This window comes from Odontesthes bonariensis, chromosome 2, assembly GCF_027942865.1.
Source record: "Odontesthes bonariensis isolate fOdoBon6 chromosome 2, fOdoBon6.hap1, whole genome shotgun sequence".
Lineage (NCBI taxonomy): Eukaryota > Metazoa > Chordata > Actinopteri > Atheriniformes > Atherinopsidae > Odontesthes > Odontesthes bonariensis.
Genome location: NC_134507.1, coordinates 23,108,734 through 23,122,434, shown reverse-complemented (window position 1 = coordinate 23,122,434; position 13,701 = coordinate 23,108,734). Strand labels below are relative to the sequence as shown.

The window sequence follows — 13,701 nt, the reverse complement described above, 5'->3', positions numbered from 1 at the left end:
TGAACGGGTCGAGAATTTGAGTTTTTTCAAGTACCAGTTTAAAATTTGGGAAATTAACCTTTTTCCTTTCTTGAAAGAGGGTCAAATGAAAAGACATCACAATTGTTTTTAAAGGTGAAAAGATTTGACCAGCTCATTAGAATAAAATCTCTGGGACTTTTTACATTGTCATGGGAACAGTGCATGTCAGTTTATTAAGGTTCAATGTTTGAATTCTTATTCTTGTGAATAAATATTTTTCAAAGTCTAAACCACGACATATTTATGGAAAATCAAGTATCTTTGAACACATCAACATATTGTATATGTTGAGGATGAGAAATGTAACTTCAGATGTGAAACCACAGCCATCTGACCCAACCTTCCACTACTCCTGTTCTTTTATACCAGGCTAAAAAAAACCTGCAGCCAACTAATTATTAACCCTAAACACTGCTCTGATGTCCTGTAACTCTACACCCCACACACACACACATACACACACACACACACACACAAACACACACACACACACACACACCTGACTGATGTTGAACTCATGGGCGGAAATGACCGGAGCTTCTCAGTGACCAGTTAGATGACACGGCAGAAAAATCAGCTCATGTAAAATCAACATATGCTAATAGAAAGTTTATTACAAAAGAAACAATGTTACTTTTAACTGAAACTTTAAGAAGAGCATAGTGGAACTTATGATTAAGCATTTCAAAAAATCTTTTTTTCATCATTATCAGTGTCATTTCTCTTATTTTCAATAAATTCCATGGACAGCTGATGAAGAATTGATCGAACACATCCAAGACTTGTCCCTTCATATCTTAAGTGTGATTTAATCAAGGTCTTACCGTTGACCAAAGACTCACGAATGAGCCACAAAGTTCTTATGGGAGACATGAGCTGCTATTTTATAAGACATTTTTGAAAAGTGTAACTATTTCTTTATGATCTACTGGACAGAGGACAGCCGAAATGATTGTGAATTTAGACTTATTACTGGTTTTATGGGATTTTTTTTCAACCACACATAAATAAAAAATATTGCCAGCCTCATCCTTAACATGTTTAAAATGTTTCTAAAATGTATTATTGGCACATTTAAGAATTAAATTCAACTTGTAAAGCGAACCAAAGCGACAACATTAAAGTTGACTTTGAGATAAATGAATTCCAATCAAACGGCACTTTCGCTGTGTTAGGTGACGTTATCGTCACCGTGACGTACGGAGGAGGTCAAAGCTCAGTTCTGTGATGTCAAAACCCAGATGTGGCTGCGTTGAGTCAAAAAAGACATCCGGACTTCCAGACTGGCCGGTGGTATGTTGGTGGTTTTTGAGAGCCTCTACGGTGGCGAAGATGACTCTGGCCCTCTGCTCCTCTGTGGGTGGATCTGCCCAGCGATAAGCAGGCAGCGAGGGAGAGTGGAGGAGGAAGTACACGGACGACATGTAGACTTTAAAAAACTCCTGTTTCAGATATGACAAGTCTTTCTGCAAAGACACACAGAGCAGGCAACAGTTTATATCCACTCACACAAACGCATTTTCAATCTTTCCAAACAGAAAAGCCACTTCATTCCTCATACTGACAGCATCCTCTGCAGGCCTGTTCTGCTATTACAGACAAGGTTGGGTTTCCAACACTTCAGATGTCATCGCACTGACTTACATTCATCCTCTGGAGACTTGCCTTAACATTGTCCTGACTTTACCAAGTGTTCTTGCTGAGTTTCGGTGCTATACATTAGATATAAGTGACTCAAGTATAGCCACAAACCTTCTGCGCTCTGCTCATGTTGGTCTCAGCCTCCAGCCAGGCACTCTGAAAGAAAACACACTGAATGCATGAGCTTGTTTTGTTAATCCTGTCATTTGAAGTCTGTATCATAAGATTATAACTCTTCCCAAACATGTTTTTACAAAAAATTAACAACAATTCAAAACATGCTAATACAATTCTGAAATAACACAGCTAAATTAATTCTAATGTAAAGACAATTCATAAAAAACGTGAAAGCAAAGCCCTCCTTTCTTACCCTGAGAGCATCCAGTAGATCTGTCTGGTCCAACAGCACAGGAAAGGTTGAAAGCACCGGACTGCATATCAGATCTTAAACAAAGATAAATGTGGAGATAGAGATCGTTCTTAAAACTGTTTGGATTCAGTAAGTAGCGCAGAAGTCGGATGTTACCTGCATTCTGCATGGTGGGCCGGTCCATCAGCAGCGTGTCGGCCAGCAGCTGCCGGTGCAGAGCCAGCAGGTGCACGCAGCTCAGGCAGTGCAGGAGAGTGTCTGGAAGGAGACTGAAGAGGAAAAGGCTTTTGTCACGAATCTACTCTGCCAACAAAAAGTTTTTATAGGTCCCTTTTATATCTGTTGTATCCTACTTTGATTAGGATTTATTCACTTGGCTTTGTTAAAAAAAAAAAAAAAAGTCACTGAATCCATTTGGCTCGAGAAGCATTCCTCTATTAAGAAGTCTTGAGGCTGCCACTGCTACCAAAGCAAGCTAAGTGAAGAGTCTGAATCCATTCATACATCAACATTTCTGTCTTGTCATAAATTGACTAAATGTTGATAATTGTGTATTAACTGATTTAAAAAAATCCAACTGAAGCAACATAATGTGTAAAGCCTTTTGAGGTCTAAAAGCTTTCTGCTGGCACTACGAACTTATGCACCTCAGGGAGCCAGGAAAGTGTTTGACTAAATCTTTGGAATTATTCATCGATACGGAATCAGATCACATAATCCACTGCACGTGTTCAAACTCTGTGGCTTTTCTCACTGATCCTCCCACCTGAGCTGCGTTCTGGTCCGGCTGCTGGTTGATTTGAGCTTAACGATCAGTTTGGGCTGCCGTCTGGCCTGAAGCATCTGCTGGAAAACACCACCGGGAGCTGGAGAGAAGAGACGCAATTTAAACTCGTCGCTCAAGTTTTCCTTCGAACATCGTGTAATAAAGTCAAAGTTGACACGATCCCTCATGTACTGAGCGTGCCGTCTCTCTTACATCCTCTGTTAACTGATGCCTCCACCGACACATCCTTCTCATAGGGAGTACCACCATTCACTGGCAGCTCATAGGTCCTATAAGCACAAGATTAGATCCAGGACATATATCATTTTTAAATATCAAGTGACATATTATTGATATAAGCTCTTTTTTTTGCACTTATGATAGGTATCCTTTCATTTTCCCTTCAATCACAGATACTTCTTTGTGCAAGTCTCTTTGTGTATGCACCTGTTCTGGAGTGGATTTCCAGCGTCATCAAGCAATTTGAGGAAGGCCCAGCCACAGCTCAGGTCTCCTCTCTCACCTGTAGACTAAAACACACATAAGATCCGATCTGTGTCCCTCCAAAATAAAGCTTTCCATTTCCTGCCTTTCATTCGTATTTGCATCACATGTGTCTTTACATTTCGTATAAAAGTGACTCCAAGTTCAAAGAGGACTCCGAGGTTAGGAGATGAAGAGTTGCAACGCAGGAAAAAGTCTCCATCCAGGAGGGTCGGCAGGATGCCAGTCATCTGGACAAAAATACAAATAAACACACACAATCGGAACAACGCAGCTCAGTACAGCGATCAGAGTTTGAGCAAGACAAGTGTTTGTAATTCAGTGTTCGTGATTTTGTAAGGAAAGTAGCCAGGGTGTCCTCATACCCTCGGAGAGAAGCTCCAGGTCTTTGGGCTCTTGGAGTTGTAGGCTGCCCGAACTGTGTGGATGTTACTCAACACCTGGAACACAAGCGCAGCTCAGGTGAGAGAAAACAAAAGTCGATTCAACTCTTTCTACTCTGCTGAGACTTGAGGAGATACAGAAATACAGGAAGAAAAAGGCTGTATGTAAAAGCGATGCATCCCTTATACCTGAACTCCATCAAAGGCACAGAGGCGGACGTGCCTGCTGAGGACCTGAACTCCAACTCCAGGAGTGGGAATCATCCTGCAACTCCACAAAGTGAAACAAACGCAAATTCTGACCTGCCGAGCCCGAACCTGCATGACAGGAAGCTCACAAGTTAACTGAAATGAACTGTTTACAAAGTATATTCACAAGAAGATGCCCTGCACTTTGGCAAACCATAATCTTTGTTAAACACTATGCTGTCATTACACTGAAAAACACACACATACACAGAGGGACACGCTCACCCTGCCAGTGTCAGGGTCCAGAAAGAGGTCTTTAAAGGAGAGCTGTGATTGGCTGAGCTCAGGCTGAATATAGTGACTTCCTCTGTATGTTACGCCTAGAACGGGACACAAAGGGGGACAGCTTTGTCTTTTAAGCACACAGTTTGTTAAAGAAGCAAAAACAGTGAGTGGCAGCACTTATAGTCAAATTTCAACTGTAAAACAGATATGAAGTAATATCGCCAACATAACTAATGCAATATACACATACATGGGGTGAAAAAAGTCTATATAGATATAGTGTCTAATATCAGAATTCAAGATACTTTACAAAAACCACAAACTACAGTACTAAAAATAACAAAGGAGTTGGAACTCTGTACACTCCTATGGAGGCTGTTGCAGGGATTGTGCAGAAGTGTATACTGCGCTGTGGCAGTTTGTCAAATTCTTATACGTGACAAAAACTGCAGTTTAAAACAATGAAATCATGCAGCACAAGCATGCTTGTCCCCTCACCGAGGGGCAGTGGTGGCGCCAGGGGGACACTAGGGGGCGCTATAGCTCCCCCTGGAAAAGTAATAGCACCTCCATAGCACCCCCAGGAAATTTTTTGATTTTTTTCTTCAACTAATTTAATATTTTAAATATGTAGTTGTGGCATTTTCTTCAAAAGACAAAAAAATATACTGTATTCTAATTTCAGTAAAAGAATAAAAAAAAAATAAAAAAACATCACGCAACCTGATTTGAACTTTGCGTATATTATCACTTCCGGGAAGAAACTGAGAGGAACACGCTGCATATATGGATCGTTTTTTGCAACCAAAAGTTCCACGGATGGAATTTGAGAAGGATGCATTTTTTTCTATAAATACGGTAACTGTGTCATGTTTGTTTATGCTTTAAATTAATTGCAGAGTACCACATTATTCACTATCCACTGTATTGGTGACTGCTGATGTCAGAGTTTTCAGTGCAGCTGTGTGTGTGTGTGTGTGTGTGTGTGGGGGGGGGGGGGGGGGGGGGGTGCTTGCGTTAGTGTTGATAACTCTAGGTTAGAAAAATATCCTTCATAGCACCCACAGTTAAACGCTTAGCCCCCCCTTAGCACCTGCAGAAAAAGATTTCTGGAGCCGCCACTGCCGAGGGGTGCCTGGGGGTCTTAATGGGTTAAGCTTTTTGAGTTTTAGGTGTCATTTTCTTATTCAGAACTGAAAGTAAACCAAGTCCAAGTAGCTGCAACAATTTATGGACCCTCATGTTCATGCAGAAATGTAGTTAAACGGCTAACAAGTCCCTCTCTGTCTTCATTTTGTTTTCAAAAATAAATGCAAAACCTTCAAATTTCAGTAGCACACGTGGCAATTTGCTGGCTCTCTTTGCTGATATGTGGGTTTTTGGCTCTTGGTTTGTCAAAACTAGCAAACTGAAGGAGTGTTGATTTGATTGTGATCTGAATCAACAGAGTAATTGACTCAGTATTGGAAACTCATAATAAAAAGCTATGATTTATTGTTGTCCTATGACACTTATTCAAACTGTAACATTTTCTTAGGCAACAGTTAAGGAGTTTGTCTGTAACCAGTACCAGTACCAGTAAATTGCATTCAAATTTGAACCTGTATGTTTCTATTTAAAGACAACACATCTCTCTTTCACACACACACGCATACAGACACAACACCTGCATTATGACCTTCTTCCACCAGCAGTTTAGTGAGAGTTGATGGTCTGAATCCTGAAGGTATCGCTCCCATGGCCGACAGCACATCTGTTGCATCAATCTGTCGTACACACAAAGACACTGAAATAATACTCTAGAAACCCTTCAGAATTGTGAATTAAATATTTCTTTGCATAAAAATTATCAGTAGCACCATTTCAAGTGATTATAATGAGTTTGCACAGTGAGTTTACCTCAGTTAGAGCCTTTCTGAGAGTCGACCAGTTGGACGCACTGCTGTGAACCATATATTCATAAATGACACATTTAAAAAAAGATTTCTACTTGTTTTATTGGTGTTTTCATACATTAATTTGTGAAAAACACTAACTGACTGAAGTCCTTTTGAACTGGGACCTTTACTTATCTGAACAGAAACAAATCAGGAAGCTTCATGTGATCAAACTGAACGTCAAAATGCTGAACCTCTGTTTTTCTTGACGGTCAATTGGCTCTTCACCATCTTCATCTTCTGACTCTTCATCTTCATTTTCATCATCATCGTCGTCATCGTCGTCATCGTCATCATCGTCATCATCTTCATCATCTTCATCATCACCTTTATCCTCATCATCAACACCAGAGCCAGACTAATACAGAGGGAATAGAGAAATGATACATAAAAGAGACTCTAGAGAGACCATGTTGTTTTAGAATGAATCTTTGCTCAAATATGAAGAAATTTAGGGCATCTTACATCCACCACAGTTGGTTGTAATTTAATGTCCCCAATCATGTTTTATACTTTAAATGCCACTAGATATTTTGTATTTTAAGTATTCCATCTATCCATTTTCTATACGTGCTGAAACAAACTCAGGGTCGCGGGGAGGCTGGAGTCTATCCCAGCTGCCATTGGGCGGGAGGCAGGGCACGCGCCAGTCCATCACAGGGCCACACAGAGACAAAAAAAACATCCACGCTCACACTCAACCACTAGGGTCAATTCTAGAGTCACCAGTTAATCTAACATAATAATAATAATAATACATTTAAATTTAAAAAGCGCTTTTCTAAATACTCAAAGACACTTTACATAAAAACAACATAACCAGCAAAACAATATAAAATAGTACACTAAAAACACATTAGACTGAGGTTAAACATTAAAAGCAATTTTAAAAAGCTGGGTTTTTGTCAGAGATTTGAAAGTGGACAAGTCAGTCATGGATGTGTTTGGGGAGAGAGTTCCAGAGGGAGGGGGCAGCTGCAGAGAAGTTCTAAATGGTGGCGTAAGGAGGTTAGCATCAGATGAACGGAGGCTGCGGGATGGAGTGTGGCGATGGAGCAAGTCAGTGAGGTAGGACGGGGCCTGGTTATGGAGGGCTTTGTGTGTGAGGAGGAGGATTTATAACTGAATACGCTGTGGAACTGGGAGCCAGGGGAGGTTCTGGAGGACAGGAGTGATGTGATCCCGGGTGCGGGTGTGAGTGAGCAGACGTGCAGCTGAGTTTTGGATGTACTGTAGTTTATTTAAAGTTTTGGATGTACTGTAGTTTATTTAAAGTTTTGGATGGTGTTCAGTAGAGGATCCTGTTGCAGTTGTAAATTCTGGAAGTGATGAAGGCGTGAATGAGGGTTTCAGCAGCAGAGAAGGAGAGTGATGGGCGGAGTCGGGCAATGTTCTTGAGATGAAAGAAGGCAGTTCCAAGGACTGTGGGGGGATGGAAACAGGATGGAGTTGTCAATGGTGAGGCGGAAACTGACGGTGGTTTTGGTGAGGGATTTGGGGCCGATAATGATCAGGTCGGATTTGTCACAGTTGAGTTTGAGGAAGATGGTCTGAGTTGGAGAAGTTGGAGAGAGGAGTGAGTGGCGGGGGCGACATCATCGGCACATCATCGGCATAACAGTGGAAACGGAGTCCATGGTGGCGAATGATGTTGCCAAAGGGGGATCAAATAAAGTATGAAGAGGAGAGGACCAAGTACTGAACCCTGGGGGGACGCCTTGGGACAGAGGGACAGGGGAGGAGGTGCAGTTGTTGATGTGGATTAATTGTTGCCGGTCTGTGAGGTATGATTTGAGCCAGGAGAGTGCAGTGCCAGTAATGCTTAGGGAGGCGGGAGAGAAGAAAGGTGTGGTTGATGGTGTCGAAAGCTGCAGTGAGGTCCAGGATGATGAGGATAGTGAGGTGGCCGGAGTCTGCAGAGAGGAGGATGTCGTTGGTGACTTTCAGGAGGGCTGTTTCAGTGCTGTGTTGGGAACGGAAACCGGATTGAAATGGTCCGAACAGGTCATTTGAGCAGAGGTGGGCTTTGAATTGAGTGGCGACAGTACGCTCCAGTATTTTGGACAGAAAGGGGAGATTGGACATGGGCCGAAAATTCGACATGATGCCAGGGTTGAGTCCAGGTTTTTTGAAGCTGGGGGTGACAGCAGCCAGTGTGAGTGAACGGGGGGCTGAGCCAGACCTGAGGCAGGAGTTGATGATTTCTGTGATGAGTGTGGAGATGGCTGGTAAAGAGTCCTAAATGAGGTGAGATGGGATGGGATCCAGGACACATGAGGAGGTTTTCATGCCTGTCATGATTTTGGGCAGCTCCCCTGGTGACAAGGCGGAGAACTTGTTGGTGTTGGAGTTGGTGGAGCTAGAGTGTATGAGGTGAACATGCATGTTTTTGGGCGGTGGGAGGAAGCCGGAGTACCCGTAGAGAATCTACGCACACATGGGGAGAACAAGCAAACCTCACACAGAAAGGCCCCAGCCAGGATTCAAACCAGGAACCCTGGTGCTAACCACCAAACCACAGTGCAGCCCCATTAAAAGTATTGAATGCTTGAATGTGACGCAGTCTTTGTACCTTAAGGAAGGTTTTTGGAACCACTCCTCTGTTGCCTTTGGTGTCCTCAGCCAGCCACCATCCATCTGCTGTCTTCCTGATTATCCTCAATACGTCCCCCCTCTGAAACAGAAACACATCTCAACATTAGTGGAAAATTAGTAACAAACAGACTTCTGATTTACTTTTTAATACCCCCGGTGGTTTGAAGTAAAGGACACGAAAATCATAGAAACAACAATAATAAAATTTACACGTCCCATTTCAAATCATTTCATGCCTACAGATTGCATGATGATGTTTGTCACATACACCAAAGGAAATACTTGAATTAAATTTACATATATGACAAACTCCTGTGACATATTTCTGCTTCCTTTCCGTTAAGCATCTTCTGTTTAAACTAAATACTGTATAATACAATGCCATTCTCAAGTTTTAAAGAGAAAATGTTCTGGTAAATATTTTGTGAGCACATTCTGGTAGTGGCAGGGAACAGCTCTCACTTTAACTGTTCCACAGTAATTGTACCTGAGTTTCACTCTGATTACTGTGACACTTCTTTAATATAAGAAAACCGTTTGGCAAAAATAGTACCACCTTTAAAAAACCACTGCATGTTACTGACATATAGTCCTTTTGTGTTTCACTGGTGTCTCTGAAACATGAAGTGCTGCACCTGAGTTGTCAGATCTCCTTCCTGCTCTCCTTTGAAATCACTGAGGACTGTGTACATTTGCGGGTCCGACTGAGATGGCGGCTTTACAGCATTGCTCCCATCTTCATCTTCACCCCCGTCATTGTCATTGTCAATATCATCATCATCATCATCATCATCATCATCACCACTTTGGTCTTCATCGTCATCTTCATTAACACCATCTTGACCATCATCTTCCTTGACATTCCTGTGAATCAAGACACAGGTGTCGGACTATAGTTATCAGGTTTCCTCAACACACTTAAAATTTGGGAATTTCACATTTTATTAAGGCCTGTGCTGTAAAAAGGATAAAAATGCATTACACTTGTGATACTCTGAGGCAGGAAACAGAACTAATGTATGTGGATAAAAAAAAAAAGACATGCTGTGTAACTGAGGAGGCACCATAAACTTTGGTGCTTTTTTTTTCTCTCCTTTGCAGCGAACACACAGGTTCTCACCCTGCTTCTTTGCTGGGTCCTGGAGGTGAGATCTCCAGAGCGAGTGTGTCAAGACGCTCCAAGATATTTTGCAGTCGTCTCTCTTCTTCCTGTTTTCTCTGATCATAGTTCCCCACAGGAGCCAGCTCATCAGCCTAGAAAACAAAGCCGCATGTTATGACTTTAGCTTAGGCATCAGTTTAGACTGATGTACTGTGGCATTACTGAGCAATAAACTGTTGGCCTGTCAGTAAAGTGTGACTTTTTTTTAACTAAATTTCATCGATTGCTTAACAATTAGTATAAGAAAGTATTTATACTGTTCAATAACAAATAACATTGATGGCAACTTTACAACTCCATTGTAACTGAAATAGTCTTTCAGAGACGTTTGAATATTAGTCATACATAATGTCCCTTCTCTCGATAGAGATCATTAAAAATGGCCACGCATTAGTACTGACTGATTGCAATTATTATCAATTAGGAGTTTAATGGAATAATTGCAAATACAGGCTTGAATGAATGTTTCTTTGACATCCTACTGACAGTGAAGCACTCACCTTTGTCAGTTTCTGCAGTGACTTTAATGTTTTCTCTGCAGATATCTGCAACTCTTGACATCTGTTGGGACATTGACATCTTATCAAAAACTGAGATTTTTAGCATTACATTAAAAAGGCAATCAAGACCAACTCAATTCTAACCGGACAGAAAAAGGAATAGAAAGAAAAGCAGGTTTCAATGGTAGTCGAGATTAATTTCCTGGTCTTAGTCAGAGCTACAGCGAAGGCAGTAGTAATCACAGCTGCTCCCCAGTCAGTGATATTTACCTTCGAAATGCCTCTTCATTAGATTCAACCTGACTCTGCACATCTTTCACCAGACTGTCAACCTGTTTCAGAGGAAAGAGTTGAGTGCAGCTGAAGTTGAATGCACAGAGGATTAGCTACTTTAAGTACATTTCACAGTGTAAATATTGATTCATGCAGCAAATCTGTGGTAAAAAACTAAGTGTAATTTCCAGTGCACTCATGTGTTTTGCTGTGGGCTCAAAAGGAAGTCCAACACCATAGAATGAACACTGCAGGCCAGACTGCTCAGCACATCAGTATTTCAATAAAGAAGTATTAATGCCTCTCCTCGTGTTTATTCAGCCCTAATTTTATAAAGCAAAACAAAACTTGTTTTCAAAGAATATATTCTCAGTCTTTACGTTTGACATTTCGCTAGCGCACACCTCGTCAATAAAGAGTTTACATTACAAGTGGACAAAGCACATGTTCAGGTTCAAGATTTAGGACCACTAAATTTGGAAAGTGTTCGGTTTGTGTCATAGTTTGCGCTACAACTGCAACATTTTGTGACGTTTTACTCTCAGTCGCGCTTCTGTATAAACACATGCACAAATGCTGGCGCCATCCTTAACCACACCTGTCTTTTGACTTCGTCTGCTTCTCTCTGGATGAGCTGCAACGGTCCTCTTCTTTTTAGCGGCATTTATACGCTATTTAGAGTGTCAAAGCCCATCAGTTAGCCGATCGCCTAGCTTGCTAATAGACGCCACACGTTCATTGGTCGCTAGGCAACCGACTTCTTCGTTAGATACAGTCAGTCGTTTACTGCAGAGTGGTGTAGAAAGAGAGTGGCGACACTCCCGGTGGGTCACGGAGACGCCACAGTTCCAAACAAGAGACGCAGCTCCGTTAACCTCAATTACTCGTCAAGAACAATTACTGGTAAGTTAATAAAATAACAGCATTTTAAACGTTTTTTACATTTTTAAGCATTATCTATCAGAAGTATACTCTTAGATATCGTTATTTTCTACATTTGGTCAGCATGAAATGTCGATGTTGATGTTAAAAATGGAATGGATTTAGAGACCTAACTGAAAGCTTCGTAACGGAGGCTAACGTGAGGTGATTAACGTGATCATTTCACTAAAGTCCGTTCATTTTTTATTGTCAGGTGACATTATGTAAAGTTGTTTTGATTGTTAGGTTTTAAAATATTACCAAAATACTTTATAGGCCTATAGTAATAATACATTTAATAGATTTTTGGTATTTCTGACGTATTTTCTCCGGTAAATTGATTAAATTACAAAATGTTTGGCATAGTGAGGCATTAGTTGACTGGTCTTTAATTAAGTAAGTTTTTTTCAGCATGACTTTGCAGCTGTGATAATGAATTTATGACTTTCTCTGTTGTTGTTGTCAGGGAGGTCAGCAGATGTGGTGGTCGCTGCTGTCACGCTGCCATGGATCAACCCTCATTAGGGCTTCAGCAGATTTCTACAATGTCCAAACCCTTGAATTTGATCAAATACAGTTCATTGTTGCAGATTAATCTACCCAACAGTATAATAGCAGTAAAATAACTTCTTTATTAAGGCTTGTTTTACATTTTCCATGATAACATTTTATAATAAAATGTTTGGTTTAAATCTGTTTTGTTTATTTTTTTCCCACAACTGACACATTTATTTTGTCATTAATATGGTTTTAACCAGAAAAAAGTTAAATTCATATTTTAATCCATCCATACATCCATTATACCCGCTGAATCCGTCGGTCGGGTGGGGGGGGGGGGGGCTCATTGTCCATCTGACACCAGAGAGAACAGACAGACTGAATGACATCTTCTACAGATGGAGTGAACACTGAACACAGTTTTCTCAGCTTTACCACTTCATTGATACAGTACCCGCCAACATCATGCAGGCTGCTCCTCTCCGCATCTACTAGCCCTGAAAATGATGGAAGGTGCTGCAGCTCCAGATCCACAGGCAGAGTAATGGCATGATTTCCTGGCTGATCAAGGAACTCAGCAAGAAAAGCACCATCATCTTCTCGGTAACTACCTTTTGAGGGGCATTTCAAAAACTGTGCAACGGTTATGATTTTGAGTGCTTGCTTAAATTCAAGAGCGGTAGGTGTTGGGTTTCTCATCCTAATAAAGCCAAAGAGGTTTTCCAGGCAGTCCTGGGAGAACCAAGATGTCAGGACGAATGTAAAGCCCTGCGAGAGAAGCTCAGCCTGAATATCCAGAATTGATGATGTGGAAAGTACGACACCTGACTGCACGGGTTTCCAATGGCCTTTTGCCCCGATAGATATGTTCTTCATCACCCATATGGCCGAGCGCGGATGGAATTATGTGGCATAATTAGGCGCAAAACATGCACCCATGGCGGTGCCCTTCAGTTGCCTGTATAATGAGTCTTGGAAAAGAAACACATTATTGTGTAAAGTCCATTCTGTGAGATGGAGTAAAAATTGATTAGGTGGCAAAGCATCAGACCTGTATGACAAATAATATTGAAGATCTGCAAGTATGCAATTAGAGTCCAGAATGAAGACTACCCCATGGCCGAGCACTATAAGGATGTTCACCACAGTGACCCTTCAAGCCTGAAAATTCAAGGGGTTGAAATAGTTAAAACATCAGTACGTGGTGGTGACAAACTCAAGTTATTACTACAAAGGGAAACCTTTTGGATTTGGAAACTAAAAGCAATGGAATTTCCAGGCTTGAATGAGGAAATAGATTATGTGCCTTTTTTGTGACTGTTTTTAATTTTCCATGGTTTTGTAAGAAAATATAGGGCCTAGATCTATTTATATTCTATGTACATATATGTAGGTTGTGTAATCTCACAGCAAGTGTAATGTATATATTTTCTTGTTTGAATTTTGTGAATGTTTACTGTCTTATGCTGGGAACCGTGTGAGAGGCGGGCCCAAAGTTGTTTTGGTAGTTTGATTGACAGCTCTCTGCTGCTGAGAGCTGTGTTGAGAGGCGGGCTCAGCAGTGTGGAGAAGCTCAGCACTAATTGTATAGTTGTCTGCACCTGTCCTTACCTACACCCTAAACAAATGCACTACTCTGTTCTTTTGTGTTACTGC

At 41.3% G+C, this 13,701-nt stretch overlaps 1 protein-coding gene across 3 annotated transcripts; it reads right to left on the bottom strand.

Moving 5' to 3' along the window:
- Positions 1 to 219: 219 nt before the first annotated feature.
- nphp1 (nephronophthisis 1) lies at positions 220 to 11,368 on the bottom strand. 3 transcript variants are annotated; one of them, XM_075479870.1, is made up of 20 exons: positions 11,225 to 11,368; positions 10,624 to 10,685; positions 10,354 to 10,414; positions 9,812 to 9,945; positions 9,327 to 9,555; positions 8,669 to 8,770; positions 6,291 to 6,454; positions 6,059 to 6,101; positions 5,826 to 5,925; positions 4,160 to 4,254; positions 3,875 to 4,003; positions 3,668 to 3,742; positions 3,422 to 3,532; positions 3,246 to 3,328; positions 3,012 to 3,088; positions 2,799 to 2,898; positions 2,189 to 2,301; positions 2,033 to 2,106; positions 1,774 to 1,818; positions 220 to 1,487 (listed from the first exon to the last, which is right to left on the bottom strand). In XM_075479870.1, the coding sequence occupies exons 1-20, from the start codon at positions 11,288 to 11,290 to the stop codon at positions 1,209 to 1,211; spliced, it is 2,142 nt and encodes a 713-aa protein (XP_075335985.1). In that variant the 5' UTR covers positions 11,291 to 11,368; the 3' UTR covers positions 220 to 1,208. The 3 variants fall into 3 exon arrangements, with proteins under 3 accessions (XP_075335985.1, XP_075336003.1, XP_075335994.1); XM_075479888.1 differs by having other exon boundaries at positions 5,838 to 5,925; XM_075479879.1 differs by having other exon boundaries at positions 6,059 to 6,098.
- Positions 11,369 to 13,701: the final 2,333 nt, after the last annotated feature.